This window comes from Panthera uncia, assembly GCF_023721935.1.
Source record: "Panthera uncia isolate 11264 chromosome A3 unlocalized genomic scaffold, Puncia_PCG_1.0 HiC_scaffold_11, whole genome shotgun sequence".
In the NCBI taxonomy this organism is placed as follows: Eukaryota; Metazoa; Chordata; class Mammalia; order Carnivora; family Felidae; genus Panthera; species Panthera uncia.
Window position 1 is genome coordinate 13811474 of NW_026057578.1, and position 22747 is coordinate 13834220.

General features: G+C 50.8%; 1 protein-coding gene across 3 annotated transcripts in view; it reads right to left on the reverse strand.

Annotated features, from left to right (window-relative positions):
* Nucleotides 1-22747, reverse strand: part of EYA2 (EYA transcriptional coactivator and phosphatase 2) — a 257204-nt gene that overhangs the window by 147795 nt on the left and 86662 nt on the right. For 2 of the 3 annotated variants that reach the window (XM_049649930.1, XM_049649929.1), the window contains exons 3-5: nt 13104-13149; nt 9553-9695; nt 1488-1604 (exon numbers count right to left, since the gene is read on the reverse strand). In XM_049649930.1, the coding sequence (XP_049505887.1) occupies nt 1488-1604; nt 9553-9695; nt 13104-13149 (306 nt within the window). Of the gene's footprint in view, nt 1-1487; nt 1605-9552; nt 9696-10471; nt 11117-13103; nt 13150-22747 lie in introns of those variants that run through there. The other variant, XM_049649931.1, reaches the window with a different exon arrangement.

A 22747-nucleotide genomic window follows, 5' to 3' on the forward strand; every position in this document is an offset into this window, starting at 1 on the left:
TACTGCACTTGCAGTAAAATCTAAACTCCTTGCCTTGATGTTGGGCAAACCGATCATTCCCTCCATGCCTCAATTGCCTCACCTAGAAAATGGGAATGATACCAGCACCAACACTTTGCCATGAAGGTTGTATAAGATGATCCAAACAACATCGTGTGGCATGTGGCAAGTGTTTGGTGTTGGCTGATGGTGTCGCCAACAAGCTCTGATACAGACCTTTACATGGGAGCTTTTCCAAGGGGTGGGCATTGATGCTCATCAGCCCCTTTCTCCACACACCCCCCTGCCTAAGATCATTTGCTGTCCCTTCACAAGGTTTTTCTCTGAAAGGCTGCCCTTGATATCCATTTTTATTGTTTCTTTAATGAGACATTTACAAGACAAAGTGACAACACTTGCGAATAGTTTTTTTCTTTTTTTTAAAGAAAAGTAGAATCACTCATTAGCCCACGGACTTCCCATTACTCCTTTACTTTACTCTTGCATATTATTTTTCAAATCCCTGACGGTCACTTTTACCAGATTTCATGAAGGAAAAAAATACCAGGATGCGGATCCCCCAAATGACTGCCAACAGCCCTCTACTCCATGCTTCAGCCCCAATATGCTCCCAAGGGACTCTAAGAAAAGAAGGGGCCCTAGGAAGGTCAAAGAGTGGGCACAGAAGAATCCAGGAATCCAGTTACTTAGGGTATGTGGGGTGAAGTTACACACTGGAGTCTTCTGCCCTTTCTAAGGCCACCGTAGGGTGATGCAGAGCCCCGGAACCTTCTGCCTGGAACACCAGCTTCTTTACTAGGCTGCCCCAAACTCCTGCCACCTGGCATGTCTGAGTCAACAATGGACTTGCCTGTCCCGTCACACTTACCAAAGCCAACTCCTACCCACAGCCCTCAGGACCTTACATCATTTGGCTCTGTTCTCTCTCCAACACTCTCTCCTCCCACACCCCTTGAATCCTGCTCCAGCCTTGTTGGTCTCTGTTCTGTGCCTCAAACACATCAAGACATTGCCCTGCATACCGCTTTCGCACTGGCTGTTCCTGCGACCTGGAATGCTCTTCCTCCAGCCCTGTACATGGCCGAGTCCTCCTACCTCTTTGTGTGTCTGTCCCATGTCATCTCTTCAGAGTCTGCCCTCATGACTCCGTCTACAGTTGTATATCTCACCATTCCTGACCCTTAAATTGCTCATCACTCTCTACCCAAACTCCATGTCTATTTGCTTCACGGCACTCGACTTCTTCCAAAATTAGCTGGTTTATTTGTTGCCTTGTTTACTGTCCATCTCTCCCTCCTGCCGTGCAATTGCCATAAGGGCAGATCTCATATCTGTTCTCTTCTGTCCACCGCTCTAACTCCTGGAGATAGATTCTGGCACATAGTAGGCGCTCAATAAATCTGGCAAGCAAACGAATGAATGACTGGACACCTAAGACAGGCAGTGCCTTGGAGGTGGACAGGAAGGGGCCGCAGCGCCACACTGACCGTGCATCTGGTAGGTGTACGGGCTCTGTCCAGTGGGTGGGGTGCTGAAGCTGGAGCCGTAGCTGAGGAATCCACTCTGGCTGGGGGAATGGTTCAAGCTGTCTTCTGTCTTGATACCTTGGAAGGAGGAAAAAGAGGCACCGGGGACACATGATTAGGATGCTTCCTTGTCACCTGCAGAAGAGCGTCTGAACCAAGAGAGCACACAATTTTATCAGTTTCCAAATCAGGAGCTGCAAACCGGTGGCTTGTGAGGCACAGTTAGCTCATAAACGTATTTTGCTTGGCCTGCATATTTTTAAGGAAAATATGAAATTAGTCGGTTTTGTTGAAAAACCAGGAGATTTCACCAAATAATCTGGACTTATGGCTTCATTTGAACAGCAAGATGGTCTAGCAACACCATGCCTGCATTCCCATGTGATGGCACAGCCTATCCCCATAGGTTCCCTGGGGTCACTATAGATACTGCACTGTCCCTGAAACATAAATGTCTGCTTTCAGTGCTGTCTTTTCATTGCAGTTGTACTCTTTTTTTTTTTTTTTCACATGCTAGGACCCTATCAAAAGTAGGAAAGGGAAAGGCAGGTCAAGAGGGACCCATATTGGGGCGCCTGGGTGGCTCAGTTGGTTAAGCATCTGACTTCGGCTCAGGTCATGATCTCGCAGTTGGTGGGTTCGAGCCCCGCATTGGGCTCTGTGCAACAGCTCAGAGCCTGGAGCCTGCTTCGGATTCTGTGTCTCCCTCTCTCTCTGCCCCTCTCCTGCTCATGCTCTGTCTCTCTCTGTCTCAAAAATAAATAAAAACATTAAAAAAATTAAAAAAAAAAAGAGGGACCCATATTTTGTATATGCCTCATGCTTCCTGCCTGGCTCTGAGGGTAGTGAGTTTTCAACCCCTACTCTACAGAGTAGGGCCATGTGTGGTTAATGTCCATCAAGATTTGGGGGTGAGTGTTAAATGAACCATCCTTCCTCTGTAAAGATGCCGCCACTTAATCTAAGACACACTCTCCACTCTTCTTGTGGGAGGAACCTGCTTCTCCAAAGGCCACAGTTACAAATGTGTCGTTTGCTTCAGCCACAGTCTGACATGCTTCCCCAGAGCACAGGCACCGATTCCATGAGCAGCTGGCTGGAGAAGGGACTGTACTGAGGCAAGCGGCTTGATCCACCATCAGTAGCCCACAGATTGTATTTTTATTGAAAATGTAATAAAATCTGCTTATCTCTGTCTACCTACCAGGTGTAAAATAGTATCTCCACGCTGTTTATGTTTACATCTCTTTACTTTTTTAAGCTTATTTACTTATTTTTGAGACAGAGCGAGTGAGAGAGCGAGCATAAGCAGGGGACGGGGCAGACAGGGAGAGAGAGAATCCCAAGAGAGGGAATCTGTGCCGTCTGTGCATGGCCCAACGCGGGGCTCGATCTCACGAACGGTGAGATCATGACCTCAGCTGAAACCAAGAGTTGGACCCTTAACTGACTGAGCCACCCTGGCGTCCCTTTTTATATCTCTTTAAAGGATATTTCTAGTTCTGGCTCCAGTTTTGTAAAGGCAGTTCCTTCTTTTTCACCCATTCAGTTTCGTGAATGAAGACAATGCTTCCAAAACATGGAGAAGCAAAGGAAAAGAGAAGCGTCCCTGCTTTCTACCCCCAGGAAGCCCTCCCCAGCACGGAGGATGGTCCACTGTTCTGAGCAACACACAAGATATCAAAGGATTCTGTAAGACAGACATGGGGAGTCTATTATATGCTCAGAGTATTGAGTTCTTTCTCCTGGTTCCTGAATTCCCAATGTCACCCACCATCAGATGCCAACACGTTCACTTCCTGTTGGGGAAGACTTCTGCTTCTTTAAGAGACTGAGATATTCTAGGGTAGACTGAAAAACATGACCAGGTTCTCTTGTCAAGAGGCAGAGTCCATTTTCATACTTCTAGAATCTCCACTGGCCTTGTAACTTGTTTTGACTGATAGAAGTGGCTGAGTGATGGGAGTTCTGGAGACTAGCTGTCAAGTGCCTTTGAAGCTCCTACCTCTGCCCTCCTCTTTTTTTTTTTAAAGTCCATTTATTTTGAGAGAGAGAGAGAGCACGAGTGGAGGAGAGGCAGAGAGAGAGAGAGAGAGAGGAGAGAGAATCCCAAGCAGGTTCCGTGCAGTCAGCATGAGCCCAATGTGGGGCTTGATCTCACAAACCCTGAGATCATGACCTGAGCCTAAATCAAGAGAGGGATGCTCAACAGATTGAGCCACTCATGCGCCCCAACTCTGCCCTCCTGGAAACCTGACACCAGCATGCTGTGAGCAAGCACAGGATTAAAGGGCAGGTGGAGGGAGCCATGCCAGCCAACCTGCCAGCCAAATGCAGCTTCATGAGAGACCCCAGGGAGACCAGGAGAGACTCTACCCAACCAATCCACGGAAGCACCAGAAATAGTTTACCAGTGTTGTTTTAAGTGATTAAGTTTGGGGTATAAGAGATAAATGACGGACCCCTGGGTGGCTCAGTTGGTGAAGTGTCTGACTCGATTTTGGCTCAGGTCATGATCTCGTGGTTGTGAGATTGAGCCCTGTGTCAGGCTCCGTGCTGGGTGTGGAGCCTGCTAAGATTCTCTCTCAATCTCTGTCTCCCTCTCTCTCTCCCTCCCCCTCCCCTCTGCCCCTCCCCCCTCAAAAAAATAAAAAAATAGTTTAAAAAAACAGATGCATGAGTTGTGGCACAATCAAATAATGGAATATGGAATATTACACAGAGTGAAAATGAATGAACTACGGCCACAGGCACAAACAGGGATAAGTTTCATAAGACATAAGGGTGGGTAGAAAAAGCAGGTGTCAAAAGAATAGAGACTAAAAGAAACAACGTCTATAAAGTTGTAAAACACGCAAAACAATACTCTACATAGGCCCATGGGCCAAATGGGGCTTGATGCCTGTTTTTTGCAAATGAAGTTTTATCGGAACACAGACACATCCATTCGTTTGTGGAGGATGGCTTCTTCTGCATTAGAATGGAAGAGCTTCGTGACTGTGAAAGACTGTAGGGCCTGCAAAGCTAAAAATATTTACCAACAGGCTCTTCACAGAAAAAGTTTGCTGACCCCTAGTCTACATAAAGAAATGCAGAGGGATGATAAACATCAACTGCAGGCATGTGGGTGTCTCTGAGAAGAAAGGGACATGACCTTTTATGCTTTTTATTTCTTACGTTGGATTCCAGCTCGTGGTATTTGTAGTGTTCGTCTTCAGGCTTTTACCGATGTCTTAAATGTTGCGTAACAAATCGAGGAAAAACATATTCAACACCGCTCACCTTCTTCCCTCCAGCTTGCTCAAATGTGTCACTTCCTTGAAGCTATTTGCACAAAAGTAAATAATGCTGTTTGCCAAGGAGCACTGAAAAAGCTTCCTAACAAGATTCAACAAGGTTTGTCCAGACAATGAGCAAACACTGCTTGCTCAGGTGCAGGCACAGGTGAAGGAACATGGCTTTTCATCCTACCTGTCATTGTTCAGCGACATGAACATTCCAGGTGTGTGTGGCAGCCTGGCAAGACCCTGCTGTCTTGATTGAGTATGTCCCTTGGGCCAGCCCTGTGAGCTGATCCCTTCGCAGAGATCAGGGGTTGGCCAATCACGGTCTGTGGACCAAGTCTGGCCTACTTCCTGTCTGTGTAAATAAAGCTTTATTGGAACACAGACACAGACACACAGTTTCCATATCGTCCGGCTGCCTTCACGCTGTGGTGGCGGAGCTGAATGGCTGCGACAGGGACTCTAGGGTCCGCAGAGCCAGAAGGACCATCTGGACCTTTGCAGACAACGGTGGCCGACCTCTGACACAGACAGCCTCGTCTATCTTCCCGGTAATGGCGAGGAGACGAGTAGCACCCCTGCTGCGCGAAGGAGGAAACTGAAGGGGCTTGTCCAGTGTGTCAGGACCAGTATGTGGCGGTGGGGGGGGGGGGCGGTGAGCCCAGGACATATGCTTGTACCACCTGCCACGTTGTGTCTGGACAGAGGAGGGCCGGTTTTCTCTTTTATGCCGAAAAATAATACGGCTTCGGTGTCCCTGGCTGTCAGCCAGGTGGGGTAGCTTAGGCGGGATTATATCACAAGCCTTCTAGCACAGGAGGGACAGAGGGCTGGAAACAATGTCCACACCTGTGGGCCGAGGACTGTCACAGGTAATCCCCTAGGATTTATGGGATGCAGGCTCAGGCACTAGAGCTCAGTGATGAAGAGACTGGACACCAGGGCCAGGCTACTTTGGGTCTAATGCCACCGACCAGCTGGGGGACCCTGAGCTGGTTCTTTACCCCCAAGGACAGAGAACATTGAGGACTGAGGCGACGGCAGCTCAGCGACGGTGACTATTCCCAACGCCTGGCCTGTTGCCCCAACAGGACCCACCACTCCTACCCCTAGAATCACCCCCTGTCTATTCAGTCGATGCACTGCCCTGCCCCGGGCCACCACCGTCACCCCGCACTCCTCCTCAGTCTCTGACCAGCCTGCCTGCTGCCTTCTTCCTTCCCTCCAATCCAAGCTCCCCATGGCGGCTGACACGATCTTGGAAAAAAAACCCAGACTGTAGCGTTTAGCCCTCTGCTTATAAACCTGCCAATGAGTTCCCATTTCGCTCTGAATAAAACCCCAAATCCTTCCCAGGCCTCGCGGGCTCTGCCCGCCTCACCCACCTCATCCCTCACTGTGCTGTGGCTATTGGGCTCCTGGGACTCTCCAAATTCCTCCCATCTCGGGGCTTTCTGACTTCCGACGGGCGGCCCCCCTGCCTGGAGGCTGCCTCAGTTCTTAGGATGCTGAACCAGCTCTTTGTCTAAAAGGCCTCCCCGAAGCTGGAGCCTAGATGAAGCCTTCCTCCCGTTCTCCCTCACGACTGACTTCTCTTCCTCGTATCACAGAGCATAGTTCGAAACACGCGAAGATTTGTAAATCTTAAAATGTTTTTCTCCCTTTAGACCAGGAGGTGCAAACTCAAACGTCTTTGGGGGACAGGCAGATAATTCAAGACAGCCATGTGGGCTGGGTGGGGAGCATGACAAATTTAGGCTAATGGGCACAGCCTGACTCAGAGTCACCTATTCCTGACACAAAAAAGAATGTGGGCTCAGTGCTGCGGGATCATCTCTCTCTCTCTTTTGAAAGACGTTAGAAATATAATTTTTTTTTTAATTTTAGAGAACAAGTGTGAGGGGGGCACAGGGGTAGAGGTGGAGAGAATCTTTAAATTAAAAAAAATGTTTTAATGTTTATTCTTGAAAGAGAGAGAGAGAGAGAGAGAGAGAGAGAAAGCATGAGCGGGGGAGGGACAGAAATAGAGGGAGACAGAGATCGGAGCAGGCTTCAGGCTCTAAGCTGTCAGCGCACAGCCCGATGTGGATCTCGAACTCCCAAGCTGTGAGATCATGACCTGAGCCGAAGTCAGATGCTTAACCGACTGAGCCACCCAGGCACCCCAGAAATGTAAATTTTTACATTAGCATTTTGCATTTTAAAATTGGCAATTGATTTATTTTTTGTAAATGTTTATTTTTTTTAATGTTTATTTACTTTTGAGGGAGAGAGAGCATGCACGCATGTGCGTGGGAGAATGTGCATGTGCATGGGGGACGGGTAGAGAGAGAGAGAGAGGGAGAGAGAACCCCAAGCAAGGTACATTTGGCGCAGATCCAGACATGGGGCTCAATCTCACGAGCATGAGATCATGACCTGAGCTGAAATCAAGTTAGACACTTCACCAACTGAGCCACCTAGGTGCTCCTAAAATTAGCAATTAATTTTTTAAATGTTAAGCATGTTTTATAGGTTAAAAGAGATACCCACATTACCCACTGGCCTTTACTTTTCAGCCTCTGTTGCAGACTGTAAGCTCCACAGAGGGCCCATTCTGCTTTGTTGGCCTCTGTATGCCTAGCACACGACCCAATGCTGAGTGAATGAATTAATGAATGAATGAATGAACACAAGAACAGAGCAGAGGTAGAGAGGGAGAAAAGGAAGGGAAAAAAAGGAAAGACTCAGTCTCTGCGCTTGAGCCACACCGTCGAGTTGGGAAGATGAGATGATACGTTCATTTAACAGATGACAAAACCGAGGCCTGGGAAGGTCAGAGGCAGCTGGGCCCAGAAGCCAGGTCTCCTGACTACCTTTCCACTAGGCGTCTGTGGTTTCTACCTGTCCCTTCCTCCTCCGGGGACTACCTTGCCCTACATTCAGTTCGGTTCTCTTGGATGAGCTTGACCTGACTCGTGGTTCCATGGGTGGATGTGTGGCCAAATGTGGCCATCCAGAGCATTCTATCTTCTCTGCCCCAGTGTCTCTGCCCCAGTGACTGGGAGTCCAGTCAGAGGAATCCCTGGGATGGTACAGGAAGTCCTGGACGAGAGAAGCTCTCTTTTGGGGGGAGGTACAGCTTGGAACTGTGAGGGCTGTCTTTGACACCACAGTGGGAAAGTCTCAGAATGAAGGTTAACCTTCCAAAGGAAAGCAGGGAGACTGATTCTTCATATCATCACTTGAGTACCTGGATTTAGCCCTGCCTGAAGCTCATACCCTAAGATTGTTCAGCTATGGTTTACAGTCAACACCCTTATTTCCTTAAGCTAATTAGCACTGGATTTTTGTCATTTGCTACCAAAAGAGATTTGGGTTGATACATCAGTTAAGATGGGAAGGACTAGCATGAATATAAGCCATAGGCAGTGTGATAGTTAATTTTATGTGTCACCCTCACTGGGCCACAAGTTGCCCAGACAGTTGGTCAAACATTATCTTGGGTACGTCTGTGTGCGAGTGTCTCTGAAGGAGACTAACATTTGAATCTGTAGACTGAATAAGCAGATTGCCCTCCCTAATGTGGGTGGGCCTCACCTAATCAAGTGAAGACATGAATAGAACAAAAAGGCTAACTAAGTAAGAGGTGACTCCTTCTATCTGAGTGTTTGACCTGGGACATCAGTCTTTTCCTGTCTTCAGACTGGAGCTGAAAAGTCAGCCTTTTTTGGGTCTTGGGCCCGCCTACTTTTAGACCAGAATTTATACCATTACCCCTCCTTTTCTCTGGCCTTTGGACTCAAATTGGAATGCCACCATGGGCTCTCTTGGGTCTCCAGCTTGCCAACCTCAGATCTTGTAACTTCCCAGCCTCCATAACTGGGGGAGCCAGTTCCTATCATCTCTCTCTCTCTCTCTCTGTCTCAATATATAGATATAGATATAGATATAGATATAGATATCTCCATCCCATTGGTTCTGCCTCTCTGGAGAACCCTGACCCATACAGATGGGGGCAGGTGAGCGGTGGATGCTGGGCCAGGCTCACGGACTCTTTGGTTTGTAGCAATAAGGTTCTGACAGTCACGGTCTGTAGGTCTGTTGTTTTTGCCTTCCCGGCATCCGCTTACTTTCCTTCGCGAGAACCATCTCTCCCTCAGATACAATCCACACACTTCAGCCTCCTTATCTCTCTCATGTTCACCTTCTTGACTAGCTTGAAGCATTGTCACGTGACCCAATTTGGGCCAACGAGGGCTGCTAGGGATTCTGGTGGGGCCGCTGGGAAAGATGGGCTCTCCTTCCACTGGCTGTGCTGAGCTAAAAGGATGCCAACCCGGAGGGACGGGCACCATTTTGCTGCCACATGGGAAAAACCCGTGTGGGATTAAAGCCAACGCAGAGGAAAACGTCCGAATCTGGAGCGAGCTGTGGTACACCTGACCTCCCCTGAGCACCCGAGTCCGGCCGTACTTGATGTTAGCTGTATCTCTAGATTTCCCCGTATGAGAGTCATTACATTTCCATTTTTCCTAACCTGGCTTGGGTTAAGTTTCTTACTCTTGCAAGCAAAAGAGGCCTTGATAGAATCTGTCGAACTAGAACCATATTTAAATGTGTCTGTCCTTTCCCTCTATTCCCATTCCAAAATGAGGCTGGCTGCATTTATCATTTTGCATTTAACGGAGGCAGCAGGACAGAAGAAAGACCACAATGTTGGGGACCCCAGGGGGAAAGCGAGGGCTTGGTCTGGTACTCACTGTAAGAAGGGATTCCATAGGCTTGTGCCGGAGGTGGGTAAGTGGTATAAGGGGCCGCTGGCTGGACCCCTGCACTGTACTGTGTCTGGCCGTAGGCTGCCATGGCCGTGGGAGGCTGGCTGTGCAGGACACGTGGACAAGATCTGCATGGAAAAAGAGAAGATTACATCTCCGAAGCCAGGCTACCACCCCATCCCCCTTATCGCGGCGTCACCGCTACCATTTTCCTTTGGGTATTTAACTCCTTCCAGGGCAGAGACGACAACTTAGCTGTTCATCAAATCCCATTTCCTTTTCCTCTTCCTGGGCCCCAGGAAGGTTTTATTTCTTGCCTGCCTTGCAGTCAGGGTCGACCACGCGACTGGATTCTGCCCCGTAGAATATATGAGCCATGCCCAGGTCTGGCCAATAAAACCATCCCCTGCGACCCTCCTGCCCTCTCTCCTCTGTTGGCAGCAAGTGTCAGGGTGGAGACGTCAGAGCTACGGTACGGGTATCTCCTGGATCCTGAGTCAGCGTGTAGAGGAGAGATGCCCCGGAGAGCTTCACCGAATCCGCACGGAACTTTGAGGAAGAAACAAGCCTTTGTTGTGTGAAGTCACTGGGTCCACACCACTGACTACTGCAGCACAGGCCTATCTGTCCTCTCCTCTCCGTCCTAACTCAGACACCACCTCAGTTGACTGCAGCTGGGACACGGCTGTCAATCGAGATGCCCTGCTCTTAGCCAAGGGGTGGGCTCGTGACGGAATTCATCCAATCAGATCCTGTCCCGGGAATTTAAGTCTTGGGCTGAATAGTTCATTCCAGCAGCTACACTCTGAGGAGCCTGACTTTTCGTTCCTTCCTATTGCTTGGATCCCAGAGGCTGTCCTTTTCTTGGTCTTTCTCAAGGCCTGATTATTCCACTCTCACTTACACAGGGAGCTGCTCCAGACTTTCCGGATAGGTCCTTCTGGGCTAACATCAGCTGGAGGCCATATTCCGTTACACGCAACCCAAGAACACAAATGGATTCTGCACTCCATGGTGACTAACAGGTTCCCTGAAGGCCTGGGATTTAAAGGGCCACTTACTAGGACATCTGTAATACAATGAATGAGTGCTTCCCAATCCCTGTGCTCTTACCACAGGCTCGAAATGTGTCACACAGGCCCGATACGTGCATTATATCTCATCAGATGCTCACATCAACTCTCTGGGGTAGGGGGGGTTCTTGTAACTCCCACTTTCAAGAAGAGGAAGCCAAAGCCCCGAGACCTGAGGTCACAGCAAGGAAGCGGGGGATCTAGAATTTCAACTCGGGAATCTGACTCCAGGTTCACAATTACAACCACAAAACTGCATCTCTTCTCACTTAGAGACTGAGATTGGCCCAGCCCTGCAGGCAGCGATAAGTCACATCAAGGGGGGGGGTTATTCTAGCAGAAGGGGACAAGATGGTCATGCACAGTCCATGGATCCCTGATAATGGATAATTTCTTTGGCTCGTGCAGTTATTTATTTCTTTAATCTGAATTCATTGCCAACAGTTTCAAACCAGGAGGTTTCTCTTTTCCCGTCCCCCCTCCGCCCCCTGCCCCCAACACCTACAAAGCCTAGGTCTGCACTCCTGTGTGGCTTTACCAACCAATTTGAGTAGTGGCCACGTCTTGAACCACCACACTCTGTCTGTAACAGCCCCCACCGGGTCCACCTCCTTTAGTGATAAAAACAGCTAAAAATTCTTGTGCCCGTTACGTGCCAGGCACCTTCCTAATTCCTTTATGTAGACTGGCTCCTTTAAACCTCATACAACTACAACGACCCTGGAGGTAGTTACTATCCTTATCCCCATTTTACAGATAAGAAAACAGAGGCAGAGAGAGAACGAACATACTAGGATTGCACAGCTGATGCAGACTTTGAACCCGGTTCCAGAGGCTGCACCCTTAACCACTTCACTGGGCCAGTGTCTTTCTTTAGCTCACACACGGGGACACTAGGGCCTTCTGCACCCGACATCCTGTACCCACCTGCTCTAACCAGCCTGCTTGCCAGTAGATGTTAATGAGATCCCCAACTCTGGACTGGATTCCATTTTGGTTACATCACTTTATTTATTAAAACATTTTTTTTGAAATGTTACTAGAGAGAAAGAGAGAGAGAGAGAGAGAGCAAGCGAGAGGGGAAGGGGCAGAGAGACAGAGACAGAATCTGAAGCAGGCTCCAGGCTCTGAGCTGTGAGCTGTCAGCACAGGGCCCAACGCGGGGCTCGAACTCGTGAACCGTGAGCTCATGACCTGAACCGAACTCGGATTCTTAACTGACTGAGCCACTCAGGTACCCCTGGTTACATCACGTTAGTTAAAATCTCTTCCTTTCCCGAATTCCTTCTATGTAAGAAGCCTCACAGCAGGTGTGAGATGGGTACAAAGGTTTATAGAATTACAAAAAGATGTTCTCCTGCCCTCCTTTCCTTTTGACTTCTACGCTGATAAAGGGTTGGGGAACTTGTTCCAAAGTGCGTGAGGAACTCACTGGACTTGGAGACGCCAGAACCAGTCCTGGAGGGCGTCTCAGCTGCCAACATTCTCGCTCTCTGTCGCGCCTGAGCATGAATCCCGAGACTCGGGACTCAGGGCTGAGCATAGAACCTTATCTGAGCCTACTCCCAAGTCACACCTGTCCTTCGATCGAGAAGGTGGAAATTCCAGGCGACCAACTCCGGCTTCCCATCAGAACCCCTTTCTCCCTTGCGGATTCATCTGGGGCTACGGTGAAAACCTAGAGAAAGAGGAGTGGAACTCTCCAATTCCACGGCCTTAAAGAAGAGTTTAGGTGGATTGAACCGACCTCTGTTGCTACTAACAATCCCCAAAACGTCTGCAAGGAAAGGAAGGCTGAGAAAGTGTGTTCCTTCCAAACTGCTTCTCCAGTGTTGTCAAGGGAGGTGTGTGTCCGCATGTGGGGGAGCTGACCCTCTAGGCCGAGAGCACCTTGACCACCGAGGGCTCTCCGGAAGCCGTGGCCATCAGGGAGCTCGCTCTGCCCTTCGCACACCTCTGGTGCAACGCTGATGCTGCCCGTCCACCTGAGGGGGTCTCTGCTTTACTGGCCCGTCTCCTCCACTCGCCGGGCAGAGGACAGAAGGCAAGAGGCGGGCAGGGACTGCAGGAAAGGGGGGGAAGGCGGGGACAGAGTAGAGGAGGGAGAGTGAAAAGGAGGGAGAGGAAAGGAAGGAGGAAGGGGAGGGAAAAGGAAGGAAGGACGGACAAAAAGAACAAAGAAGAAGGGAGGAAGTAAGAGCCAACACTCGACACTCGGCTCCAGGCTTCATTCTAAGGCCTTTTAACACGTTTTAACTCATTTCAAGGGGGCGGGCGTCGTGACGGTCTCCCCCTTTTCCAGATGGGGAGACCGAGGGCTGGGAGGTGGAGTCATGTGCTCCGGGTGGCTCAGCTGGTAAGTGCTGGTGCTGGGATTCCTCTCTGGGGATTCAGGCCCCAGAACCTCAGCCCCGCAAGGAGGGGAAAGGTAGGGAGGCAGAGGAGGCGGGCAAGGGTGCTCACCTTGCGAAGAGCGGAGACACACTCGGAGGGGCCGATGCGGTGACGCCTGGAGGGAAAAGAAAAATTGGAAGGGCTTTAGCTGCCGGAGTGATGATCCACTAACGCTGTGACTTTAGCTGCTCCCCTGAGTGGGAAGAACCTTGGAGAATTGCTGCTAGGGACTTTCTCAACCACAAAAGCTCATTCGAGGCACAACGTTTTAGCGTTTCCTCCTCAAAACCCCTCTCTGGGCGAGTTTCATCTCCGGATCCTAACTGAAGGACCACACGTAAAGAGTCTAGAACATCTTGAAACATCGGGGTAGAACCCTCCCCCTTACCCAGTGCACGGATGGGGACACCGAGGCCAAAGGGACAGAAAGAACACGCTTGAGCTAGGCCCCATAACTAGACAGCAGCACAAACTGGGACCTGGACCAGGCTTCCTGACTCCCAGGCTGCTGCCATTTCCACTCCTGGATGGAGAACTATCCCGTTCCCTGCCTCAACGGCACAGCCCCGAGAACCCAAGAATGACAGCTACCAGTTGGTTTTGATTGGCCAACATCCACTTCTCTTCTCCTGATGACATCATCTTGACGTTCTTCCCCTCCCCCCCACCACCCAGTTTCAGCCCATGGGGTTCAGGTGGGGCTGGCCCCAGCACTTAGGGGAAGCCACACGCTGACGCATCTCCTAGGCTCCAGGTAGAGTGTGCAGCAGGAAGACAGAAGGGGCCTGAGCTCCTGATTCAACCGTGCCCCTCAGCACACAGCATCCAGCCATCAGTGGAAGACAATAAGGCAAGAGGTGACGAAAAGGTGACGGAATGCAGCTGAAGAGAGGTATTTTCAAGAAGCCAATTTTACACGTGGACAGTCCACTGGGGACCACGTTATGTCATCTCTAACAGGAAAACTCAACGTCCTCACCGTGACGCCCAGGCCAATACTAGATTACGTGCCCACTGATGGCACCAACCTCCCCACTCACACTCCCCGGTGCGTAGGGCAGTGCCTACGTGCTGGGGCACGCGGCTGGAGCGTCCCTGTGCCTCCTGAGAAATGCTCTCGGGTCCCCAGAACTCTGAGCCTCTCTCAGGCCCGGACTGGGGGCTCAGAACTTGCAATTCCAACTCTACCACTTGGTATCAACGAGACCTGGGGGAAGCCTGCCCAGAGTCTCCGGACCTCAGTGTTCCCAGCTGTGAAATGGGGGGAAACTGATCTCACAAGGATGCGTGAAGACGAAGACACATTTACCCCGTGCTTGTTACCCGCCAAGCTCTAAGCGTGTTACTCGGACGCGTTATTGTTAATCCTCGGAATCGCCCCACGAGGAGTGTTCTATTCATACCCCCATGTCGCAGGCGAAGAGCTGGAGGCACAGACAGTTTAACTAACTCACCCAAGGCCACAGGGGTCATCAGGGGTGGATGTGTGCTCTGAGCTCAGGCCGTCTGGCTCCGGGGTTTTTCTTCGCTACCAGGGCGCTGCAGCCCGCGACGGCTTCGTCACCGCACCAGCTACTACCACGCACCTAGGAGGTCACTACGGGCCAGGTCCTGTGCTACTGCTCACCTGCGTGCCCTCTCTTAGACCTCACAACGGTGCTACAAGGTGGGCGAAGTCACCGTCCCCACGGTACAGATGAAGAAACCGGGGAAGGCTAAGGGCCCTACTCAAGCCGCATGGCCCATGGGCACCGGAGCCGGGACTTGAACCCAAGCGCCTTGGGAGCCCCAAGCCTGTTTCCTGAACCGCTTCCCCGGCAGAGTTAAGTTCTGCCGGAGTCCCAAAGCCCCGGATCGAGGGTGGGTGAGTCCCGAAGTCCGTTCGGAGAGTCTGGCTCGAGCTAAACGGTAAAACCGAATGGACAGTACCAGCCTGGATGGCCCGCGGGAAGAAGGGGTTGGATGAGACTTCTGCTCTAGTTACAGATGTGAGAACGTGCTGTGTGAGGCGTGTGCACACGTGCGTGTGTGAGGAAGAGGAGTGCAAAAATATATTTCTCACTGTGTGTCCGGAACAGCTGTGGTCTAATGCCAAGGAAAGCCCCTGGCACCCAGTAGGTGCTCACTCAATGCTCATTTATTTCCCTGGTTGGGGTTCGCTGCCCCGAACAGGAAGGACCTCCAGCATCCCGTCCCCGCCCTCCCCCAGGACTAGAGGATGAACAGTCTCATTCCGAGGCAGACACAGTTCTCATTAGCGGTAAAAGCCCATGTTTTGAGTGCGTTTAGTAATACATAAGTTACTGAATTAAACATTTCGAATATGATTTCTTAAATAAGTATGTAAATATTCATAAAAATCGCGTCTTATGGAAACAAACATTCCTATGGGCTCGGATTAACCTGGCGTTCTGTAAATTTGCAGCATCTTTCTGCCCCAACCTCCGTGCCGTGATTTGCATATTTGCTTCGCTCCAGCTTCCTCTGCTCTGCTTTGCAAACCTACAAGACTCTCCCTTTCCCACCCCGGCGACCCCCCGGGAAGACTGTGCAAGCGAGACACGGGCATTCAGTACAAGAGATCTTCCTGCTGCAGACTGCGTGACTTTTGAGAAACACAGGCTTTTATCTTTTTGGGCGGGTATCACATTTAACTTTTCATCCAGGACCCTTGGGGGAATGAAAACCTGGGAAATGAGTACATTCCGTGGGGAATGATCTCCCTCCCTGCCCTGCTCCCTTCTGCCTTTTTTCCCAGGTAGGGATGGTATACACCTCGTCGGGAATCCTGATGGGACGTGACGAGGTGGGGCTCTTACGCTCCTTCCCTTCTTCAGGGGGCCTGGGTGGGACCGGGTCAAGGACGGAGAAGTTCAGTGCCTTGGACGCAGAGGTGGGTCAGGGCCTGGCCGGGAGCAGAGAGCTTCTCTGTCCCTCTGGCATCCTTGCTGTGGTCCAAGGCTGATGTCCTCAGAGGTCACAAGGACCAGGAGGCCTGTGTGCACATATGTATGAACATATCACCTGCATACTGGTAAGTGGGCCTGGCAGGCTGGTCCCGTACGGGATGCCAGCCCCCAGGTGGAAGACGGAGTGAACATCATCGTTCAGGTCACAGGGGACAACTGGGTCCTCCGGGTAGCCCGGGACGTCTTTCGGTGATCTCCTGGCTGCTTGCGTTACCACTTTCTGAATGCCATTGTATTTGACAGCTTTCCCCGATGGCAGTCAGAGAGCAACAGATGCACTAAGGGTGGAGATATGGGAGGCCGGGCCACCGAACTTTCCATGCAGCCCAGAAACAACCCTGCCCACAGCCCCGCAGCGTCACTGCCTGAAGGCAACGATGCTCTGCACAGCAGCACGACCACGGTGCCACAGCTTGCCGGAGGGGTAGCGAGGGGGTGGACTGTGGTCACGAGTCCCCGCGTGAGGCCGGAGTGTCACAGAGTCTGGCGGAGGGGCCAGCAGGAGTACAAGCAAACTGGCAATCTGGGAGGAGGTCACACTGCTCATGGTGAGCCCCACACAAACACATGGGGCCATCAAGGGGCGCCTGGGTGGCCCAGTCGGTGAAGCGTCCGACTTCAGCTCAGGTCGCGATCTCGCGGTTCGTGGGTTCGAGCCCCGCGTCGGGCTCTGGGCTGACGGCTCGGAGCCTGGAGCCTGCTTTGGATTCTGTGTACCGCCACCCCCTCTGCCCCACCCCTCCTTGTGCTCTGTCTCTTTCGAAAATGAATAAACATTCAAAAACAATAAAAAAAAAAAAAAACATGGGGCCATCAGCACAAGGGGCAGGTGACCCTCAGGCCCCACACCCAGTGAGTCCCCAGCGTCTTCAGGGTGGTGAAAACACCACATTCAGAAGCAGCAGCAGCTTACTCTCCTACTGGTGGGATCTGGAGCCTGGCAGATGGAGATGGCCTTCCACTGACCACAGCCTCCTGTTCTCAACCTCGTTAGTGCCACTGAACTTGCCATGATGCATGGGGCTGAGGCCAACGGAGGACTCACTGAGGGAGCCTTACATCCACGTTGCCAGAGGTGAAAGCAGCTGTCACGACCTGACCCGGTGTAGCCCATCTCCCAGCCTCACCATGGGTCCCAGAAGAGGTGGCTGGCACATACAACGGGACAGCTGGCTCTCAAGTGGGGAGCAACAGACAGCCTCCTCCGTTCCCTTCTGAATTTAAAACTCTAAGCTTCTTCCTCTTCCTCCCCAGCTTCCTATGGCTGGAGGGAGAAGGATTAACTAAACAGAGGGCCAAAACCTCTGGAATGAGCTCACTCACTCACTCACTCACTCACTCAACTCATTCATCCATTCACTTATTCCACGGCCCACCATGCACCAGGCGTGTGCTAGGAGCTGGGGACGGATGGCAAATAAGGAATTGCCCAAGTAAGTACTTAATTGCAATTATAACAAGTTGCGAAGGAAGAAAGTGGTTGGCATAGGGCAGTGCCCCCACGGGACTCGCCTGGGGCTCTTGCGGAAACGCAGACTCCAGGCCGGCAGGGCAAGAAAGCTGCCGGGTGGTGCTGACATGCAGCCCAGGAAACCACACTTCTGACTGGTGAGGGTTTGGGACTACTGGCTAAGCAAGAACTGCAAATTATTAAAAAGTATCCCAGTTCCGGGTTGGTAACCATAAATCTCCACTGGAGAAGTCACGAACTCAAATGCCTACGGGGCCGGGAGATAATGGAAAGGATCAAGACATAAGATCCAATCAAGGCAACCAAAGCTAGGTCTGTGCGTGTGAATGCACACTTCTGTGTGGCTATGATTGTGTGAAGGAACTCGTGCGGAGACATTCACACTCTGTTCATTCATTTTCGTGCATTCATGCACCTACCGTGGGCCAGATCTCCAACCCAAATGTCTGTAGCATGTCCACTTCATGTTCTTCCCCCCAAAAAGCACACGGGCTCAAAGGGGTCAGACCCAAACACAAATCCTGACGCTGCAGCAGGATAACTGTGTGACCTTGTGCCTGTCACTGCCTCTCTCTAAGCCTCGGTTTTCACATCCACAAGATGGGGCAATACCTCATAACCAGGTGCCTGCCAGGACTGCAAGAGGCAGGCACCTGCCAAGTGGGAACCGCTCCACGCCAGGAGCTATTCTTAGCTTTCCGTTCTCTGGGGCCCTTGCTTAAGCCACTTAAATCCGGGAGCCCAATTTGAATGTTGACACTTTTTTTTTTAACTCTCACTGGGAGGATTAAAAAGCTAATGATTCTGCAAGCAGCAGCCACTATAATGTTGCCTAATTGGACCCCAGGGGCCACTTCTAAATGATCCCCATAAGATGAGACAATTCCTAGAGCAAGATGTCTTGAGGCAGGTCTTTGCTACAAAAGGTACAAGTCTCCAAACTGAATCAGCTCATCTCCCTTGGGTGGGGGGTTTAAGGTGCTCTCAGGCCAGGGACAATCACAGCGGGACAGAGCACTGTATCAGCAGTCCGGAAGCGCTCACCCCAAATCTGACTCTCACTGAGTGGCTACGTGACAGCGAACAAGTCATTTGTCCCTCATAGGGGTGTTCCTGAGGACTGAAAGAAACAAGGCACGTAAATCCCAGAGCGCGAGGGTTTTAGGGGAGATGTGAACACACGCTCTTCTATGTAAATCATCACCAACTTATTTTAACGCGTATGCGAATCACAGCAAGACCGGCAAAGGCATAACTTTCCATTTCTGGAGCTGGTGTTATGTCATCTTCTTAAAATGAATTTACGGAAAGGGAGCAGTTTTAAAGAAAAATCAGTAAGCAAGCGACAAGAGAGGTGTTACCAACATACAGCAGACAATGGCTGGAGAATGTGTGAAGTCCAGGAGACACGGCCAGGGGTGAGAGCTCTTTATCCAGGGAAGGCATTTGATAATTAATAATAGTCGGTGCCCTTTTTCATAAGGAGAGGGTTGGCAATTTCCTTCCCCATACACCGGCGTCCCCAGAGTGTGATTTCTGTTCCATGCAGGTAGAGGTCATTCGGGGTGCTAAGGCCCCCAGGGAGCCAGCTGGGAAAGGCGGAAGGGTGGGAGAGGCACAGCGGATCCGCCTCTCGCCAGGTGAGGACTCTGGCAAAGGTCTGGGCAGCTCAATCTGGCTGGGGGGAGGAGATGAATCGAAATCTGCCAGGTCCAGGCAGGAACTCATGAGATGGGAACTTGAAATCAGACCCTATTGTGCCCAGGACAGAAGAGATGCAGGAGGTCTGAGAGCAGACAGCCCAGCTTGTCCCCTGGGCGCGGTCTCACCTCTCAGAGGAAACAACGAGAATACAGCCTTGGCTTCTGCAAAATGTATCTGCATTTTAAATGAAAAAGTTTTCTCTATTCAGCTTTGCTTTCTTAGTTCCGCAACATTTTTTCCTCTCCTTCCAGAAGACAGGATACAATTCAAATCCAATTTTCCCTTGAATAGCAGTGAATGATGGCTAATATTTCTCAAGTGGTTCCTATAAGCCAGGCGCTGTGTTAAGGACTGCATGAGTCTTCCCTCTATCAGTGTCCATAACAACTCAAAGAGGAACTTATTACCTATATTTTACAGATACAGAAATAAGGAGATTTTACTAAGGATTCAAAGCTAATCATCAGCCTAAAGTTATTTGTGATTCCTCAAGACCATCCTGTGTTCATCCACCCATCCATCCATCCATCTATCCATCCATCCACATATCCATCCATCCATCCATCCATCCACCCATCCACATATCCATCCATCCATCCATCCATCCATCCATCCACCCATCCACATATCCACCCATCCATCCATCCATCTAGCCATCTATCCATCCACACATCCACACATCTATCCATCCACTGATCCATCCATCCATCCATCCATCCACCCATCCATCCATCCATCCATCCACCCATCCATCCACCTATCCATCCATCCACATATCCACCCATCCATCCATCCATCTAGCCATCTATTCATCCACACATCCACACATCTATCCATCCGCTGATCCATCCATCCATCCATCCATCCATCCATCCACACATCCATCCATCCACACATCTATCCATCCACACATCCATCCATCCATCCAGCCAGCCATCCACCCATCCACCTATCCATCCATCCATCCATCCATCCATCCACCCATCCATCCATCCATCCACACATCCATCCATCCACCCATCCATCCATCTACACATCCATCCATCCACCTATCCATCCATCCATTCACCCATCCATCCTCTACCTACCCACACATCCATCCTCTACCCAACCACCCATCTTCCATCCACTCATCCATCATCCATCCATCCATCCTCCACCTTTCCACCCATTAATCTATCCACTTATCCATCTATAAATAATTTTTAAGGATCTACCATGAGTCATAGACTAAGCTCTTTGCTAATCAGGAACGATAACTTAAATATGTACACAGGAATAAAAAACTGTCCTTATCCTGGAGGAATTTGCCATCTAAAACAACTGTTCTCAACCCTGGGTGCACAACAAACTTGTCTGGAGAGCTTTAGAAAAATCCCATTGCTTGCGTCACACTACTGACCAATTAAATCAGATTTTCTGGGGGTGGGATCTGGACATGAGCCTTAGACATTTTTTTTTTAAACCTTCCAGGAGATTCCGGCGTGCAACCAGGTTCAAAGCCAGTGCAGAAATCTGGTTCTCAAAGTGTGGTCCCTGGGCCAGCAGCGTCAGTATTATCTGGAACTTGTTAGAAACACAAATTCTTGGGCCCCAGGCCCAACCAGCAAAGCCAGCAGTGGGGCCCTTCAATCTGTGTGCCAACAAAACTTGCAAGGTGACTTTGATGAAAAAGAATTTGAGAACCACGGAGCTAGCACCTCGCTACTCCGAGTGGCTGGTTGACCGGAAGCATCAGCATCACCTGGGAGCTTGTCAGAAATGCAGACCCTTAGGGGCAAGTTAACAAAGTTCCCAGGTGAGTGTATGCACATTAAAGAGCAAGAGACACAGAGCTAACCTCTACCGAGTGTTTTCTAAGCATCGAGCACTCTGCAAAAGGCTTTAACATAATCGTGCTAAAGCTTTTCTAACCCCTGGCCTGCATACAGGTCACCTCTGTCACATTCCTGCTTTATTTCCTCATAGAAATTACCACCACCTGAAGTCCCATATTTGTGTAAAAATACCTGCCTCTCCCATTAGAACGTGAACTCTGGGAAGGGGTCTGTCTCCTTCACCATTATATTCCCATCACCTGCACCAGGCGCTGGCTCATGGCAGGCATTCTGGAACAATTTAACGAACAAACGCGTGCAGCGAACACATCTTCATCATCCAGGTGAGGAGACAGGCTCAGGGAGAACAGGAATTGGGTGACATTCACCCAGGGAGCAAGTGGCGGACCTCGAAGACACATATGGCCCGGCTGAGCCCAAACCCTGTAGGATGTGACGTGCAGGGACCGTGGAGAGATGCAGAAAGGGTCCCTGGAACACAGTGACCTGCAAAGTCCCTGAAGGCAGGCTGCGGGTGGGTCCGGTTCTCTCCCGGGTCGCCAGGGCCTCACGCACAGCAGGTGCATCAAACAAGCTGATGACCACCAGCATCTCCCCTAGAGCAAGAGGGCACGTGTTCAAATAACAGCCTGCATGACGACAGCCCGGCAGCATTGATTGCAAGAGCAAAAAATTACAAATAACCTCATGTTCACGGACCGGGCATGGCTTAATGAACTGGGTCATTCTTTAGCGTATTAGTCAGTGAAGCTAAAAAGAGGTAAATCATGTCTTAACGCGCCTTGAGTGAACAGAGCAAGTTAGAGCAAATCTGTATTACACGCTAGCTTTTGTGTCCCAGAAGTTTTTCCAGCGACACTGTTAATTCCTACAGTAAAGGTACCTTTGTAAATATATATACATAAACGTACACACCTAAGTCACATAAATACAATCGGTACAAATGCGAGGGCTTACAAAAAGGTCTCAGCCTGCGCACAAAACGCGGTAACAGTGGTTGGTTCCCGGGAAGGGAAGGGACACCGAGCACGGGGAGATGTGGTCTGATGTTTCGAGTCTTTATAAGGATCGTGTGTTTATGTGGTAGCTGGGGAGTCGGAACTGACGTGTCACGGAAAAACAGAGGAAAAGGAAGGGCTTTAGGCAAGGGGTACGGGGCGTGGGGCCTACAGAGGGGAGCGCCCATTCAGCTGTCCCACCGTCCCACCGTCGTGGGGAGTGCTTCACCTTCTGTCCTCACTCGCTGGGCCAGGATTTCTGAAGCACCTGCTAAGTGTCGGTGTCCCACGTGCTCTCAGCTGGGGGAGAAACCCAGACAACGAGGGTGGGCAAGGCCTGCCTTCCGAGAACTGACATTCTAGCTGGGAGCCTGACGAACAACGAGAGGACACGCGTGCGCCTTCGGCAGAGGGTGGGACGCTGGAGACAGGCAGCAGGGCCCAAAACGGGGGTGGGTGGGTGTTCTGTCGGCTCTCCCCTCAAATGCGGCCCAGAATCTGAGCCCTTCTGCCTGCCCCGATCCAAGGCGCTGGCACCTCTCACCTGCATTATTGTAACACCTTCTTGGCTGGTCTCTGGGCTCCCATTCGGTCCTGACCCCCCGTTGTTCTCACGTCAGCGTTCTCCTGACCCCCAGTCGGGGGGGGGGGGCTCCTATCAATATGCGGGTCACACAGCCCCGCCCCTGCTCCAAACCCTCTCATTGCTTCCGGCTCACTCAGGGTAGAAGCC